The 18,706-nt window shown below is 44.2% G+C and overlaps 1 protein-coding gene across 4 annotated transcripts in view; it reads left to right on the top strand.

Moving 5' to 3' along the window:
* Nucleotides 1–18,706, top strand: part of TRPM1 (transient receptor potential cation channel, subfamily M, member 1) — a 149,879-nt gene that overhangs the window by 77,222 nt on the left and 53,951 nt on the right. For 3 of the 4 annotated variants that reach the window (XM_011949247.1, XM_011949248.1, XM_011949249.1), the window contains 8 exons: nt 471–666; nt 2,592–2,805; nt 3,505–3,629; nt 4,450–4,621; nt 7,434–7,608; nt 8,023–8,146; nt 9,209–9,281; nt 10,076–10,176. In XM_011949247.1, coding sequence (XP_011804637.1) covers nt 471–666; nt 2,592–2,805; nt 3,505–3,629; nt 4,450–4,621; nt 7,434–7,608; nt 8,023–8,146; nt 9,209–9,281; nt 10,076–10,176 — 1,180 coding nt within the window. Of the gene's footprint in view, nt 1–470; nt 667–2,591; nt 2,806–3,504; nt 3,630–4,449; nt 4,622–7,433; nt 7,639–8,022; nt 8,147–9,208; nt 9,282–10,075; nt 10,498–18,706 lie in introns of those variants that run through there. The other variant, XR_001002574.1, reaches the window with a different exon arrangement.

The following is an 18,706-nucleotide window of genomic DNA, read 5'->3' on the forward strand; positions in this document are numbered from 1 at the left end:
GGTCCCAGCTACTTGGGAGGCTGAGGTGAGAGGATCACCTGAGCTTGGGGAGGTCCAGGCTGCAGTGCGCTGTGATAGCGCCACTGCACTCCAACCTGAACGACAAGAGAAAGAAAAATCTGGAAGGTCAACTCTGTGTTCAGAGGGCATGTCTATACTTTGTCACAGAATGTTCAGTACTTGACGTTTATACTGATGTTATTAAGACATCAAAAAGTTAAAATATTTTCAGAAAGAAAGAGCAACCATCCAATGTGTCTAAAATCAACTGGCATATAAAGAGACGTGCACTGATTATCTGGAAAAGGCCATCAGATGGGGCATTTCTGTCCCTAATAAAGCTGGCTTACTAAAGTGTTAGTAGGCTCCTGTTTGGGCCCAACTCACCTGTTGAAGTGAATTCATCTTTGCTAATGAAGGGGAAAGGGGAAGACTGTTGTAGAAAGACCCTGCCTTGCCTTTGTTTTCAGGTGTTGCTGTGGCCAGTTCACCAACCAGCATATCCCTCCTCTGCCAAGTGCAACACCCAGCAAAAATGAAGAGGAAAACAAACAGGTGGAGACTCAGCCTGAGAAATGGTCTGTTGCCAAGCACACCCAGAGCTACCCAACAGATTCCTATGGAGTTCTTGAATTCCAGGGTGGCGGATACTCCAATAAAGCCATGGTGAGAAAGGCATTCAGACATGGTACCACTAGGATCACAGCTTTCGTTGGCGGCCAGTCTCCCAGTCCCAAACTGCAGATATCTGGTCTCCTTCATGGCTGTGGCTCAATCTTCCTAGATATTTCACTGAAAAACCAAAAGATTTATCTGCGCACATGGCTTTTAGCCATGAGGCTTGGAAACTGGACACCATTGTAAAGAACATCTAGTGTCCTGTAAATCCATACCGAACCTCTGAATCCACAAACCAGGCTCTGGCCCAACCCTGCAAACACACTCCATTGCTCCATCTTCAGTAATATAAGACAAATTCCTTTTTCTAATAACTGTGGACCTGCAGCCCCCTTAGATGTATTGAGAGTCTTTGGAAATATTTTCCTCTGAGGTCTGTCCACAGCTTCCCTGGGCCTGCACTCAGCTGGCCTGAGAAGGACCAAGGTCTTTCACATTTGCATGTAAACAGGGAGTGCCCTCTGCCCTTCCAGTGAGCCCTGCCAGAGTGGGGGAGGCTTCAGCTTTGTGATCCATTCCAGCTCACTCTGAATTACACTCCTACATGCCCAGTCACAACCTTTTTGCAATTTCATTTTATTTCACTGGCCCAACATCATCGTTACAATAAAATTTAGTTGTGTTCCAAATGCTGCAATATACAGTCTTCTGAAATGGCTCCCTACATACTAGCCTAGACACAAAGAAGCATTTCATAGAAGACAAGGCATCTGAGCATTATTAACCTCCTCCTCACTTTGAAGAGAAGGTCAGGTTCACATGTGGGCCCATGATCCCCTGTCCCATTTACTCAACAACATCCTCATCCAACTTCTTGGGCCACTGTTCTAGCTAAGCCAACTTTGGAACCTATTCCTCCAAGGTTAGGATTGCCAGATAAAATACAGGACACCCAGCTATATTTGAATTTCAGACATATCATGGATAAATTTTCAGTACAAGTATGTCCCAAATATTGCATGATTTATTGCATTTAATAAAAATGTTGTACTGAAACATTTTTCTTTGTTCCTCTAAAATTCAAATTTAACTGAGTGTCTGGGTCTGTTTGGCTGCTATAACAAATTGCCTTAGGCTGGGTAATTTATAAACAGCAGAAATTTATTGCTCACATTTCTGGAGTCTGGGAGGCCCAAGATCAAGGTGCCAGCAGATTTGGTGTCTGGTGAGGGTCCATCCTCTGCTTCATAGCTGGCACGTTCTTGCTGTGTCCTCACATGGCAAAGGCAGAGAACAAGTTCTCTGAGTCCTCTTTTTTTTTTTGAGATGGAGTTTCAATCTTGTTGCCCAGGCTGGTGTGCAATGTGCAATCTTGGCTCACTGCAACCTTTGCCTCCCGGGTTCAAGTGATTCTCCTGCCTCAGCTTCCGAAGTAGCTAGGATTGCAGGTGTGCACCACCACACCTGGCTAATTTTGTATTTTTTTAGTAGAGATGGGGTTTCAACATGTTGGTCAGGCTGGTCTTGAATTCCTGACCTCAAGTGATCCACCTGCCTCGGCTTCCCAAAGTGCTGGGATTACAGGCATGAGCCACCAAGCCCAGCCCTGAGTCCTCTTTTATAAGGACACTGGTCCCATTCATGAGGGATCCATGCTCGTGACCTAATCACCTTCTAACATCCCACCTCTTAACACTATTGCATTGGAAATTAGGTTTCCACGTGAATTTTAGGGGAATACAAACATTCAGACCATAACACCAGGCATCTTTTATTTGCATTTGCTAAACCTGACAATCCACTCCAAAGTTCCCTTCATTCACTTGGTCACAGACTCACACAGAGGGCTCCAGGGCCCTGAGGGAGAGACAAGCCAGGCAGTTCTTGCTTGGACATGAGCAATAGCCTCACTCCCCTTTGACATGAGAAGCAAAACCAAGAACAGAGGCTGAGTGCCACACGCTCTTTCACAGTATATCCGTGTATCCTATGACACCAAGCCAGACTCACTACTCCACCTCATGGTGAAAGATTGGCAGCTGGAACTCCCCAAGCTCTTAATATCTGTGCATGGAGGCCTCCAGAACTTTGAGATGCAGCCCAAGCTGAAACAAGTCTTTGGGAAAGGCCTGATCAAGGCTGCCATGACCACCGGGGCCTGGATCTTCACCGGGGGAGTCAGCACAGGTAAGAGCAGGCCCTTTCCCTCCTGACAGTCAGTGTACCACCCAGAACTCATTGTGGTCCCCAAAGAGCTTCTTAATAACTAAGGACAACAAAACATATTGCATCCTGATCATATTTATGAGAAAAGTGAAGTCTTTATTCCATAGCTTGTGGTTTTTACTTTGGTATGACTCTCAAAAAAAAAAAAAAAAAACAGTAAGTACAAAAATGATTGTCATAATGGTGAACATCTCTGGTCACCCATGACATGCAATGTTCCTGGAACTGAGCCCTGTACAAGCATCCTCTTCATTAGACCTCTTGACAATCCTTTTCCTGTTATAGGAAAGGAAACTGAGGCACAAAGACATTAAGGAATATACCAGGGAGTCTGGCTCTCAGTTTTCACGGAAGGCAGCCAAGGAATGCCAAAAAGACTCCAGTTATTTCCAACTTTAGGCTTTAGACATCTGTAAAGGAAATCCCTGCACAGTTGCTTTGGTTTCTGTTTTTGTTTTCCTATTTCTAGAGTTGATGCAAGACTGCTAGTTATCATGAGCTCAGACTTTCAGTGTACTTTGTTTTAATGATAAAGATGAGTATGTCTCACCCCTGATCTGTAGGGAATGGAAGGACTCAGGGCAAGAGTCCCTAAATTTCATGAATGATAGTATGCTGGGAAGTTGAAGAGCCTAAAATATGACTGATGGCTGCTCACAGGTGTCATCAGCCACGTAGGGGATGCCTTGAAAGACCACTCCTCCAAGTCCAGAGGCCGGGTTTGTGCTATAGGAATTGCTCCATGGGGCATCGTGGAGAATAAGGAAGACCTGGTTGGAAAGGATGTAAGTGTTTTCTCTGCAAATGTTGGCAATTGTTTAAAATTAATGATTGATTTTGAGGTAACTGTAGATTCAGATGCAGTTGTAAGAATAATAAGAGAGCTCCCTTGCGGACTTTCCCATTTTTCCAGTGGTAACATCTTGCAAAACCATAATGCAAGATCACAACCTGGATACTGTCATTGATACGGTCAAGGTGCAGAATGTTTCCATCAACACGAGGATCCCTCCTGTTGCCCTTTCATATGTATATATCTCATTTCTTCCTACCCCCACCTCCTCTTTAACCTCTGGAAACCACTAATCGCCCCCCCCACACACACCCATTTCAAGAAGGTTCAGTAAATGGGATCATATGGTAATGTAACCTTTGGGGACTGACTTTTTTTCACTCCACACAGTTCTCTGAACATGTGTCCAGGTTGCCATATGTATCGGTCTTCATTTCTTTTTACTGCTGGATGGCATCCCATGGTATGGATGCACCAGTTTCTTTAACCATTTGTCTGTTGAGGAACAGTTTGGCTGTTACAAGTAAAGTAGCCATAAACATTTCTGTGCAGGATTTGAGGTTAACATAGGTTTTCATTTCTCTATGATAAATGCCAGGAGTGCAATTGCTAGGTTGTCATTATCTAAAACAATTAACTTTCTTTCTATTTTAATGTAACAATTGGTAAAAATAAAACCTTCAACAGGCAGGGTAGAGAGGTAAGAATAGGTTTCAGTGCAGTCACTCCACATGTATGTATTGTGCTTGCTTCCCTTGTTGGTCTTAACATCCAAGTCCTGCAGGTCTGATTTGCACTGTGCACTTTGTCAGGTAACAAGAGTGTACCAGACCATGTCCAACCCTCTAAGTAAGCTCTCTGTGCTCAACAACTCCCATACGCACTTCATCCTGGCTGACAATGGCACCCTGGGCAAGTATGGCGCCGAGGTGAAGCTGCGAAGGCTGCTGGAAAAACACATCTCCCTGCAGAAGATCAACACAAGTAAGTGCTGGCAAAGGCATGCACTCCTCCTGGGCTGATGCCATCACAGAGGAAACAAGGCTGAGAAGGAGATTGCCCAAGGGGATTAGAAGATTAACTTTGCTTCTTGTTAGGTCAACAGAAAATGACTCACCTAGATGCCTTACCTTAGCCACCTACCAGATCACATCCACTGGGCTACGTGGGGATGCTTTGCCCCAGGTTCATGAGTTAGCATGAAACAACCCTCAGTGCTTGCCATGGTGATGGCCTTGCCCACCCTGTTGTCCAGTGGTTCTTGTTCCCTGTAATTAGTTGTTATTTTTTAAATGTTTTAACAGGAAAACAATTTCTCAAAGATTTAGTATGATTCCTTCTATTTGCTGATAAGTATCATGTGATCATTAAATATCTCTGTAACTCTGGGCCTGTCATGTAGACTAAGATGGCCAGGTGGGGACATATCTGGAGAGGGCTGCAGGAGCCATCTGCTCCTGAAGGGGCATCATCCTTGCTGGTCCTGAAGGGAAGCTGTCACTGTCAGACGAAAGCTGAGGTTGAACTAGAGAGACGCAAACCTCAACCAGATGAAACAATGACAACAACTGGTTAGAATTACAATAACTGGTATAATCTCTTGGAGCATGTTTATACTCCGGTAATTCTTAACGTTAAACAATTGTTAAACGATCTGAAAGAGTAGTTTGTTTTTCCCATTACTGGCAAGATTTTTGTGGGAGACCATCTAGTCCTGGCGAATGGTCATTGGGAAGCATCATGTACGGGACTGTGATACTGCAGAGTGGGTAGCACGGGGATGGCCTACCAGGAAAAGTTGTAGATTTCCAAGAGTCAGATCTTGATGAATACACTGGTTGATGACTAAATTTTTTTTGTTCTCACATCTCTAATTTTTCTGGACTTGGAAGTTTTTACAACACCCCACTTCACTGGCCATGTGACTTGTGGGCTTCCCTTTGTCATCCTTTGCCTAGGGCTCTGAGCAGGGCAGGGACAGCAAAGGGGTGCTCAGTTGTCACTTCCCACAGCACGGAGCTTCGAGGACCCCAGCCTAAGCCAAGAAGAATCTGTTCTACTCTGTTGCTCGAAAAGAAGGTGATTTGGCCACCATATTCCTAAAGATTGAAAATACCAAGCTTTGCTTGGATTGGAAATCTCAAAGGCAGAGTCCAGGATATCTTAGTTCATTTTTCCAAATATCTCCTGGTCAGGGCTTGGCACAAAGCAGACCCTCAATGCATGTCTGCTGAAATGAACTCAACCGTAATTACTCTGGTGGACACAGCAGAGTCACTCAACATATGTAAGAGTCCCTGACTGTAGAAACGCCTCATGGAAGCAAATTAGAAACTCTGAAATGGCTCATCTGAAATTCTCCAATCTTCTCGTAACAAATGCTGGCAGATTTTATCTGAAGCCCTTCAGAGCTGAGACCAACGACACTTCCACTTGCCTTTAGTTAATGTTGATCAATGAATTCCCATCACAACTAATGGACAGCTGGTGAAACAGGCTCAGAGCGTGATCTGTCATGGCCAGTGTGGCATAAAATTGGGAAGTAGGCAAATGTGCCTCCACTCCCATTTCCTTCTCATTCCAGAATCCCAGCTTCCTGGAATCTTCCTGCCACCTCCTGCTTCCCAGAGCCATCCCTGCAGATTCTGCCACCAAAAGTTAGTCGGTGCCCACTGTGTTCTTGGAGAGTCCTGTTAACTGATAGAGACAGAGGGAGGACTCTGGGAATAGGTCATTAACTGATGGGCTACTAGTGGTCCATGTGGCTGCGTCCAGGATTAGCGCTTTATCCCAGCCACTGAAGACAGAATCATCAACAAGAACAGTGTACCGCATTTGTATGCTATAACATTTACAAAATTATTTGATAGCCAAACACACGTACTGATATTTTCACACCTGCAGGAGGTAAAGGAGGCACTGTGATTGTTCATCTTTTACAAATGGCTGTCTAAGGCTCTTGGTGATTTGGTGAGATGTCATAAAGGAGAGGCCAGGACTTGAACTGCAATTTCCCTGGCTGGTCCAGATCCCCTTTCGTCATCTCATTCTTCAGGGACAGCCATCAGGTTGGAAATTTCAGACCATGGGCTAGGACAGCCAGGGAGGTATTTTTCCAGCAAGGAATATCTTGCAATATTTCTCAGTGGTCACCTTGAGGTAGCCCGAACATCGAGTGAGTGGGTTATTCAGGAGTTTAACCATATGTGAGTCAGAAACTTTCAGATTTTGAGGTCCTGGTTTTCCCAATGAGGCCATGATATGTGACAGAATGCAAGAATGAAAATCGGGCTGGGCGCAGTGGCTCACACCTGTAATCCTAGCAATTTGGGAGGCTGAGGCAGGTGGATCACTTGAGCTCAGGTGTTTGAGACCAGCCTGGGCAACATGGTGAGACTTCCTCTCTACCAAAAATACAAAAATTAGTGGGATGTAGTGGCATGTGCCTGTAGTCCCAGCTACTCAGGAGGCTGAGGTGGGAGGATTGACTGAGCTGGGGGAGGTTGAGGCTGTAGAGAGCCATGATCATGCCACTGCACTCCAGCTTGGGGGACAGAGTGAGATTCTGTCTCAAAACAAACAAACAAACAAACAAACACACAAACAAACACAGAAAAAGAACAAAGAACAAAGAAAAGAAAAAGAAAATTGCTGTCATGTCCCTGAGTTCCTTCCAGCCAGACGGAGCATCCCTGAGTCGTAATGTTTTTACTCTTCCCTATACTTCAGGAGTTAAGACAACCCGGCAGACAATGCAGGGCACAGGTGGTACCGGTGAATGTGGTTTGTGTTGCAGGACTGGGGCAGGGCGTGCCCCTTGTGGGCCTCGTGGTGGAGGGGGGCCCTAACGTGGTGTCCATTGTCTTGGAATACCTGCGAGAAGAGCCTCCTGTCCCCGTGGTGATTTGTGATGGCAGCGGACGCGCCTCGGACATCCTGTCCTTTGCGCACAAGTACTGTGAAGAAGGCGGGTAAGATTTCTGACGCGCGAGGAAGGGCGGGTTCGTAACTGCCTCTTTGTGGGGCCAAGGAGAAAATCTAAAGTGGTCTGCTTAGACATTCCAAACATGTTTAAATCAGGAGGATTTGCTAGATCTCCTCTCCCATTTCCTGAAGTCAGCATCCACGGGAACCGTCAGAGGCAGGGTGTTCCTGAGGGAATTCTCTCTCCCTCATTCCAACTTCATTTTCCCTTAGAAAGTTTGCAACGAAGCTGGAATTTAAGACAAGTGAGAATACAGTGTTTGACTATGGTTACTTTTTGTCTCCTGTGTCAGGATATCCTCCCACAGCAAAGTCTCAAATCAAAGACAGAGAGATGTCTGACTCATTCATATAGAGGTTTAACTTGCCTTGTTTTGTTCTCTTGCATTTTCTTTGAACAGAATAATAAATGAGTCCCTCAGGGAGCAACTTCTAGTTACCATTCAGAAAACATTTAATTACAATAAGGCACAATCTCATCAGCTGTTTGCAATTATAATGGAGTGCATGAAGAAGAAAGAACTCGTAAGTGTCTTGAATTTATTTCCAAACAAGCTCCGTGGAGAGAATTATGTTTCCTTTTCTAATTCTGCCCATGTGTGCATGACAGGCTTGTTCATATTTTAGTCCGGCCTTTTCCAAGAGACAGTACAAATGCATACCAAATTGGCGACTGTGTCCACATGACAGAAGCTAAACAAGCCCATACAGGGGAGGGCCCCTGGTGCTTTCGAACCTTAGCAAGTGGGGCGTGACATCACACAACGTCCTTCAAGGCTCATAAGATTACTCAGATTCATGGTCTTGGGGAAAAGGGCCACATACCACCCTGTCAGGCATGTTTGCAAAGTTCTGTTATTTTATTTCCCATTCCTTCCCTCTTCCGTTGCATTTACAAAGAATAGGCCCTCTTGTCGTGCACATAAGAGGGACTCTTCAAAATTCTAAGGCACACATTTCCTACAAATATCTCCTGTCTGATTAGTGCATCTCCGATGGCGACTGAGAGTTTGGAGTGTAGCTCCCTCCTCTCGAGGGTGCCAGAACGGATGGGGAAAATAATAAAATCGGTATGCAGGCAGGCACCCCAGAGCAATGCTGCAACTTCGGGAAATCAGCCGGGCACGGTGGCTCACACCTGTAATCCCAGCACTTTGGGAGGCTGAGGCAGGCAGATCTCCTGAGGTTGGGAGTTTGAGATCAGCCTGGCCAACATGGCAAAACCCCATCTCTACTAAAAATACCAAGAAAATTAGCCAGGCATGGTGGCGTGCACCTGTAATCCCAGCTACTCGGGAGGCTGAGGTAGGAGAATCGCTTGAACCTGGGAGGTGGAGTTTGCAGTGACCCAAGATTGCGCCATTGCACTCCAGCCTGGGCAACAAGAGCGAAACTCCATCTCAAAAAAAAAAAAAAAAGAAAGAAAGAAAGAAAGAAAAGAAAAGAAATCAACAGCACTTGCTTTGAAACTGTTTAGTGTCAGGATCATTTTATTATGCGTCAGTCTCTGTGGTCATTTTGTAACAACATCCCATGTCTCCCTCTTGTTTTCAACTTGGCTTTAACTTGGTCTTTTCACATTTTCAGGTCACTGTGTTCAGAATGGGTTCTGAGGGCCAGCAGGACATCGAGATGGCAATTTTAACTGCCCTGCTGAAAGGTGAGCTCTCGGGAAATGGTGACTCCTGTCCCTTTGATGTTGGCCTGGCCGGCAATCCTTCCCTCCCGGCCTCCCGTGGATTATGTCTGCTGGTGCTAGACCCTGAGCCAGCCAGGCTGCTTGGGCAGTCTCAGCGTGAAGCCACGGCAGAGTGACGAGGCTGGCTACAGGTTTCTGTGGAGCGGAGGTCTGTGGGTGCTCCTGGACCCATCATGGGCTGAGGTCAGAACCGTTTCTATTTGTAACTGGTTCACTGAGGGCTTCGGCTCCTAGAGTGTAAACATGAGATGGATTCCTTTGCAATCACTGCATTCCACAGTGTTCTGTCCAATTTCCCCGTCTCAGCTCTAATGACAGGCTTCAGGCCAGTGTTCATGGCCAGGGGGGTCTGCTCTGCAATGCACACTTCCTCCCTGCCTCTCTGTTAGCCTGGTGCCATGAAGGGGCAGAGAGGACAGAGAGAGGGGAGGGGTCACTGTCAGGCTGGCTGCCTGGCAGTCCCAGGATTCCAGCCTTCCTGGAGATCATCTCCAGGGGCCCCAAGTCACTTTCTCTTCTGTCCCTTCCAAGGAGATCATGCACAGCTGGCATGGGAAGAGGCTGCCTCCACCTTCCTCCCGGGAAGCTCTTTCAGCTTGGTGCCTTTGTGGTCTATTCAGGGTGAGAGCAAAGGCAGCAATGCTTAGTTCTAGGCCAGCAGCCCAGGGGAAGCCTGTGCTCACCACCCAGCACCTGCCAAACCCTGGCAGTCCAGGCAAGGAGTGAAAAATCATTCTGGTTTCTTGCCTTTCCAGGAACAAATGCATCTGCTCCAGATCAGCTGAGCTTGGCACTGGCTTGGAATCGCGTGGACATAGCACGAAGCCAGATCTTTGTCTTCGGGCCCCACTGGCCGGTGAAACTGTTTTTTTCCATTCATATCATTGATCATGACTTTGTACAAGTGACACATGAGTATGTTTTCCCTTGTGACATGGAACTCAGGAAATGATGTGGGGTTTCTGATGATAGGATATGTAATCTATTAGGATCATTAGAAGATGTTACTGTTTAACTTTAAAGAACCAACAAGAAGTAAGAGCTACTGGCACCAATTCCACATTCAAACCAGTACTCCTGAAGAAATTAATCACCAAATCTTTTATCGTTGCTGGTGAAAGTGGGTTTTTATCTTTTTAAAGAAAAAGAAGAAGAAATAAAATAGCTTATTAAAATTAAATGCAATGCTTCCATCCAGGGCAATGATTTTTCAAACTATGTTCCATGAAACCCTGGAGGCCTAGAGAACTCTGTGTGTGTGTGTGTATGTGTGTGTGTGTGTGTGTGTGTGTATGTGTGCGTGTGTATAGGGTGTCTGTGTGCATGTGATATGTGGTGTGCCTGTATGTGGTATGATTATGTGTAGGTGAGTAATGTGTGTGGGCATGCGTGGCATAGTGTGTATGTGTGCATGTGGGTGTCATTGGGAGGGTATTGTGTGTGTGTGATACGGGATGAGCAGTGTGTGTGAGGTGTTGAGGAGTACTAATGTGTGTGTGTGAGACATAGGGATGAGCACATGTGTGTGTGTGAACACACGTAAGTCTGCATGATAAAGGACTCCAGGCCTACTCCTCCTTCAGTCAAAGCAGCTTCTTTGATCCATTTTACAGGTTAGGAGTCAGGATAAATTTGTGTTTGCAAAAAGGGCTCTGCTGCTTATGAAAGGTAGTAGGAATATCTACAGGATTTATGTTGGTTTTAAAAATCACATTTCTTGGCCAGGCACGGTGGCTCACACCTGTAACTCCAGCACTTTCGGAGGCCGATTCAGGAGGACTGATTGAGGCCAGGAGTTCAAGTCCAACCTGGTCAACATAGTGAGACCCCATCTCTACAAAAAATAAAAAAAATTAGCCAGGCATGGGAGTGCATGCCTATATTCCCAGCTACTTTGGAGGCTGAGGCAGGAGGATTGCTTGAGCCTAGGAATTTGAGGTTACAGTGAGCTATGACTGCACAACTGCACTGCAGCCTGGGTGAGAGAGTGAGATCTCATCTCTAAAACAAACAAAAAAAAATGCAAAACCATTTCTCAAAACATCCCTGGCATATTGCTGCATAAATGCATTTTATTTAACTGCCTCTGTGTTTAGGTCTCCCAAAGCATTTAATTGCCTCCCAAAGCATTTAACTGCCTCTGTGTTTAGGTCTCCTGAAAGTTGCCTCCACACATTGCCATAACATGTTTTATCACTCTTTATTGATTGATCACGTGTAGATGGATCCATCAGTTCTCCACTTGGTAATAGAAGGAAGTGGATTGCTCACTCTGCTTCCACTGCCCCTGTTCCTCCTGGATTTGATAGTTGCCTGTTTAATTCTATTTTTTTTTTGAAATGGAGTCTCACTCTGTTGCCCAGGCTAGAGTGCAGTGGTGTGATCTCAGTTCACTACAACCTCCGCATCCTGGGTTCAAGCATTTCTCCTGCCTCAGCCTCCCAAGTATCTGGGACTACAGGCACCCACCATGCCTAGCTAAACCTTTTCGCATTTTTAGTGGAGACAAGGTTTCACCATGTTGGCCAGGCTGGTCTCAAACTCCTGACCTCAAGTGATCCGCCTGCCTTGGCCTCCCAAAGTGATTACAGGCATGAGTCACTGCATACAGCCCTGTTTAATTCTTAGATTGGTCACCTTTATGATGGTAAAGAGTACTTGGAACCATCTACTTGTTTTGTCCACTTCAGATTCCCATTTTGTTAAATGAGGAAATTCACTGTATACTCCTCCTTCCTCTCTTGACAAGTTCCATCTTCCTAATTCAATCAGCCCCACCTTTTACAAGATGCTTGACATGGTGAACATGTACATATCATTCTTTAATCATTATTGAGGTTCTGCTTACATCTTGCTCTTTAATCATCACTCAGTTTTCATACTTGGTCTCCGCGTTGAGTCTGAAAAATGGAGAAGCCAGCAGATTTGACGTTCCTGTGATTACAGGAAGATTGTTCACTGCTGAACCGCATAGTGGGATTGAAGTCAGAGAAGGAAAGGTAGCCCTGGGTCACCTATCTAGCTCACAGAAAGGAAAATATGACAGGCAGCAAGGTTTCTCTCATTCATCAACTATTTAAAATTAGGTGACTTTTTAATTTCCTTCATATTTGGACCATGACTTATTTGAATAGATATGTGCTTTTCTCCACATTTCTAAGTGATTCTCTTTCTTCTTCCAAACAGTTGCCTTGGTGTCACTGCTGTATCTATTTTTTTTTAAGGTATTTTTACTGTATCTTTAGTTTGGTTCCAAACAAATAGATGTAAAGTTTGGTACATGCCTACGTACACTTGCCACTGCTAATGTTGAGGCTTAGACTAGTCCGTGTTCACACTGCTATAAAGAATAGCAGTCTTCTGAGACTAGGTAATTTGTAAAGAAAGGAGGGTTAATTGACTCACAGCTCCAAATGGCTGGGGAGACCACAGGACACTTACAATCACGGTGGAGGGCGAAGGAGAAGCAAAGGCACATCTTACATGGCAGCAGGTGAGAGAGCGAAAAGAGCATGAGGGGCGGCCAAACATTTTTAAAACTGCCAGTTCTCCTAAGAAGTCTTTCACTATCATGAGAACAGCATGGGGGAAACCACCCTCATGATCCAGTCACCTCACTCCAGGCCCCACCATTGACACCTGGGGATTACAACTGGAGATGAGATTTGGGTGGGACACAGAGCCAAACCACATCAAGACTCTTGTCGGCAACACGGAGACATCAAGCACGGCTGCGGCAAAGGCTACGTTGTGGGGAGCCGGGGCAAAATTACTGCACTCCTTCCAAGATGAAGCCATACAGATATTACCTTAAAAATGCCGTTTTGTACTTTTATTTGTATTACATAGTTTATATTTAATATATATTTTGTACTTTAAGTTCAGAGGCACAAGTGCAGGTTTGTTATGTAGATAAACTTGTGTCACGGGGGTTCGTTGTACAGATTATTTCATTACCCAGTTATTAAGCCTAGTACCCACTAGTTGTTTTTCCTGACCCTCTCCATCCTCCCACTTTCCTGCCTCCAAAAGGCCCCACTGTCGGTTATTCCTCTCTATGTGTCCATGTGTTTTCATCATTTAGCTCCCACTTATGAGAATATGCAGCATTTGGTTTTCTGTTCCTGCCTTAGTTTCTAAGGATAATGGCTTCCATCTCCATCCATGTCCCTGCAAAGGACATAACCTTGTTCTTTTTTATGGCTGCAGTCATATCTATTCCCTTAATTGTTACTGTCCCATTTCTTCTTGAAGAATCTTTCAAAGCCCCATGAGTTCCTACCCCCATCTTCCCTGGATGCTCTCAATGCCTGCTGTACAGCTATCTACATCAGATATCCCTTCATTGCACTCTGAGTCTGGCCATTGCCTCCTAGACCCCATGTCTTCCTCCCTTTCAGATTCCTTTTTCATTTTGCTGGAGCATATCTTCAAGTAACTTTTACATAAAAGCATGTGGGAGGATTACTGTCTTAGTCTGTGTTGTGTTTCTGTAGCAGAATACCACAGATGGGGTAATTGATAAAGAACAGAGATTTATTTCTTACAGTTATAGAAACTGGAAAGTCTAGGATCAAGGGGCTGGTATCTTGTCAGGGCCTTCTTGCTGCATCATCCCATGGTGGGAGGTGAAAGAGTAAGAGAGTGAGAGACAGTGAGAAAGGGCTGAACTCTTAAAACAAATATCCTCTCAAGATCATGAACCCTCTCCTTCTATAAAAGCATTAATCCATTCATGAGAGCAGAATTTCATAACCTAAACAATTTTAAAGGTCCTATCTCTCAGCACTGTTGCACTGGGGATTCAGTTTCCAACACAAGAACTTTGGGGGACACTTTCAAACCACAGCAATTATCATTCTCTGTCTTTACATGTCTGAAAAAAGTCTGCCTCACATGAGGCTCAAGATTGTCATACGATTTTCATTCAATTATAGATGAACCATTGTTTTCTCTTTGCTCTTTGCTTTTTCAGTGCCTGAAAATTTCACAAGGACATGTCTTCTATTTCAAGCAAATGAAAATAGAAGTGTTTAGAGAATGCAAACTCAAGCAGCTATATCTTCACATATGTAGACATTTAATTCTTCTGGCTTTCAAAGGTCCTTTTATGCTGAAGACCTGAATCAGCTCTGTGAAATTTTCTTCTATCTCTTCTTTGAGTGTTTCTTTCTTCATTATCTCTTTCTTCATCTGGAATTTCTATTAGTCAAGCAGTTACTGGTCCCCTTCTCCCAGACTGACCCTCCATTTTCAGTTTTTTATTTCTCTATCATTTTGCTGTATGTTTTTGGAAATTTCAACTTTTTATTTAACTTTTATACAATTTTTAAAGTTTTAGGCACCCATACTTTTTATATTTAAGAAAGTGTTTTTGTTCCTTAACAATTTTATTTTCTTATTAGCCTATTTTCATCTCACAGATGCAGTATCTAAGGATATGAATTAGATTTTTTGAAGTTCTCTTCTGTTCCCTAGATTATCTCTATTTTCTCCCTGGTCAGCTGTTCTTTTTGTTCATTTTGGGTTTTTCTGTTATGCTGTTGATTTTCTCAAATGCTCTAGATCCTTGACTGTTCATCACACTACAGAATGAGGGGTAGAACTGCTTAATTAATATGGAAACCCATTTTGCCAAGAGGTTTTCCTCCTCCCTGGGAGGACTGCCCAGGAGTTCCCTGCTTAGGAAGGAGAGTGTCACCTGAACCTCCCTGCTTTGCTGAGTGCGGACTGGAGAGGGCTGTTGGGCTCTGGGCCTCCCTGTTCTTTAGCAGACATCCTCCCAGGTTTTCCTAGGAGTGAAGCCCAGGAATGCAGTTGCTTGCTCTGTACCCACCACAGTGGCAGCCTGGAGTCTGGGAGGGGATGAGTGGCCTCCTGCTCTGCAGACCATCTTCCAGTCACCATGCCTTCTGCCCACCACCTGCCCTCTTCTTTGTATCTTGGAAAATCTGGTCTCACCTCAATGGCAACCTCCACATTGCACATTTTGGGCTTTGGCTTCCTCTCCATAGTTTTAACTGGTCCTTCAACGCTTCCAGAAATCTGTTAAAAACTCTCTGGCCCGCCTCTTCTCCCTGAAATAGATTTTTCTTTTTTATAGTCATCTGCTGTCATTTAAATAGTTTTTGGGGAGAGAGGGAAGACAGCAAACACATGCTCAGGCTGCAACCTGGAGCCAAAAGTCCTTCTCTGTCTCCCTACAGTGGGATATAAGGTCTCTGAAGTCTTCTTTTAATAGTTGAAGCACTCAAGAAACTATGTGCCTGTGAATCTATAGTCTATCTAGAATTCTTCATATAGTAGAAAACTTGTGGTAGGGAGGACATAAGAATTCCAACACAGTGGCTGAGTGCGGTGGCTCATGCCTGTAATCCCAGCACTTTGGGAGGCCGAAGCCAGCGGATCACGAGGTCAGGAGATCAAGACCATCCTGGCTAACACAGTGAAACCCCATCTCTACTAAAAATACAAAAAATTAGCTGGGCGTGGTGGCAGGCACCTGTAGTCCCAGCTACTTGGGAGGCTGGGGCAGGAGAATGGCGTGAACCTGGGAGGCAGTGCTTGCAGTGAGCCGAGATCGCACCACTGTACTCCAGCCTGGGGGACAGAGTGAGACTCCATCTCAAATTCCAACACAGTAAATCAATCTTAGGTCTGATTTGCTATATATTACTAGTCAAAATTCTTCTATCTATATTTTCTATTTTTGCATGCAAAAAATAAAAGCTGTATGAGAATATAATGGTGGTTATCAGAAGCGAGGATGGGAGGGATTGGGAGATTTTGGTTAAAAAGTACAAAGTTTCAGTTAAGAAGAATAAATTCTGGAGACCTATTGTACAACATAGTGACTATAATTAATGATAACGTATAGTGCACTTGAAAATTGCCGAAAGAGTAGATTTTAAATGTTCTCATAACAAAAATGATAAGTATGTGAGGTGATGGATATGTTCATTAGCTTGAGTTCATCGTTCCACAATGTATACATATATTTAAGCATCATGTATACCATAGACACAATTTGTCATTTGTTAATTAAAACAATTAATTAAAATAAAAGCTTTGCAAAAAAAAATTTATTCTTAAAACATACTTTTAAACGTAACAAAGAGGTCGGGCACAGTGGCTCACTCCAGTAATCCCAGCACTTTGGAAGACTGAGGTGGGTGGATCACCTGAGGTCAGGAGTTCGAGACAAGCCTGGCCAACATGGTGAAACCCCGTCTCTACTAAAAATATAAAAAAGGATGTGATGCTGCAGGCCTATAATCCCAGCTACTCGGGAGGCTGAGGCAGGAGAATTGCTTGAACCTGGGAGCCGGAGGTTGCAGTGAGCTGAGATCATGCCTCTGCCCTCAGCCTGGGTGACAGAGCAAAACTCCATCTCAAAAAACAAACAAATAAATAAACAAACAAAAAACATAATGAAGAGAGAGAAAAGGAGAGATGTTTGATATATACAAGGAACAAAAGGCAATTTATTTATTTACTCTGAATCATAAAAACTTTGGACTAACAATTTTTGAAGGAAAATCCTTAGCAACATTCATCTCAAGAGCTTTTTTATCTTGCAAAATTGATACTCTATGCCCATCAAACAATAATTCCCCATCTTGCCCTCCTCTATGACTACTGGCAGCCACCATTCTACTTTCTGTTGTCATGAATATGACTACTGTCAGTACCTCCTGTAAGTGGAATCATATAGTATTTGTCCTTTTGTGACTGGCTTGTTTCACTCAGAACAATGTCTCAAAGTTCATCTGTGTTGTAGCATGTGTCAGAATTTCCCTCCTTTTAAGGCTGAATAATATTCCATTGTATGGATAGACCACATTTTGCTTATCCAAGCATCCATCAGTGGACAGTTGGGTTGCTCCCATGTTTTAGAATAATGCTGCTATGTATGTAGGTATACAAATTCTTCTTCAAGACTTGCTTTCAGTTCTTTTGGGTATATGCCAAGAAGTGACATCACTGGGTCACACAGTAATTCTATTTTTAATTTTTTGAGGAATCACTAAACTCCTTCCATAGCAGTTGCACCATTTTACATTTCTACCCACAGTGCACAGGGTTCTACTTGGTCCACATTTTCATAAACATTTGTCATTTTCTGTTGTCTAGAAATAGCCATCTTGGCTGGGCACGGTGGCCCATACCTGTAATCCCAGAACTTTGGGAGGCCGAGGCAGGTGGATCACCTGAGGTCAGGAGTTGGAGACCAGCCTGGCCAACATGGCGAAACCCCTTCTCTACTAAAAATACAAAAAAAGAAAAATTAGCTGGGAGTGGTGGTGCACACCTGTAGTCCCAGCTACTTAGGAGGCTGAGGCAGGAGAATCACTTGAACTCAGAAGGCAGAGGTTGCAGTGAGCCAAGATTGCGCCACTGCACTCCAGCCTGGGCAATAAGAGACAGACTCTGTCTCAAAAAAAAAAAAAAGAAAAATATAATAGCCATCTTTTTTTTTTTTTTTTTTTTTGAGATGGAGTCTCATTCTGTCGCCCAGGCTGGAGAGTGCAGTGGCCGGATCTCAGCTCACTGCAAGCTCCACCTCCCGGGTTTACGCCATTCTCCTGCCTCAGCCTCCCGAGTAGCTGGGACTACAGGCGCCCGCCACCTCGCCCGGCTAGTTTTTTGTATTTTTTAGTAGAGACGGGGTTTCACCGTGTTAGCCAGGATGGTCTCGATCTCCTGACCTTGTGATCCACCCGTCTCGGCCTCCCAAAGTGCTGGGATTACAGGCTTGAGCCACCGTTCCTGGCCTAATAGCCATCTTAATGGCTGTGAGGTAGTATCTCAGATTGTTTTGATTTGTCTTTCCCTAATGGTTAGTGATATTGGGCACTTTTGTGTGTGTTTATTGCCCATTTGTGCATCTTCTTTGCAGAAATGTCTATTCAAGTGTCTTGCCTATTTTTGAATCAGGGTGAGTTTTCTTGTTGAATTTTAGGAGTTCTCTATATATTCTGAAATGAACCCCTTATCATATATATGATGTGCAAATATATTCTCTTATTCTGTGACTGCCTTTCCTCTTTTAATGGTATCTTCTGCTGCATAAAACTTTTAAATTTTCATGAAGTCTATCAGATTTGTTATTAATAATTTTTCCATTTGTGCCTGTACCTTTGGTGTCATATTCAAGAACTGAATTCCCAAATGCAGTATAGGGATACTTTTGCCCTATGTTTTCTTCTAAGCATTTTAATTTAATTAATTCTTTTTTGAAACTGAGTTTCACTCTTGTCACTCAGGCTGGAGTGCAATGGCACAATCTCACCCACTGCAACCTCTGCCTCCCGGGTTCAAGCAATGCTCCTGTCTCAGCCTCCCAAGTAGCTGGGATTACAGGCACCTGCCACCACATCCAGCTA

The sequence above is a fragment of the Colobus angolensis genome, unplaced genomic scaffold (genome assembly GCF_000951035.1).
Source record: "Colobus angolensis palliatus isolate OR3802 unplaced genomic scaffold, Cang.pa_1.0 Scaffold294, whole genome shotgun sequence".
Lineage (NCBI taxonomy): Eukaryota > Metazoa > Chordata > Mammalia > Primates > Cercopithecidae > Colobus > Colobus angolensis.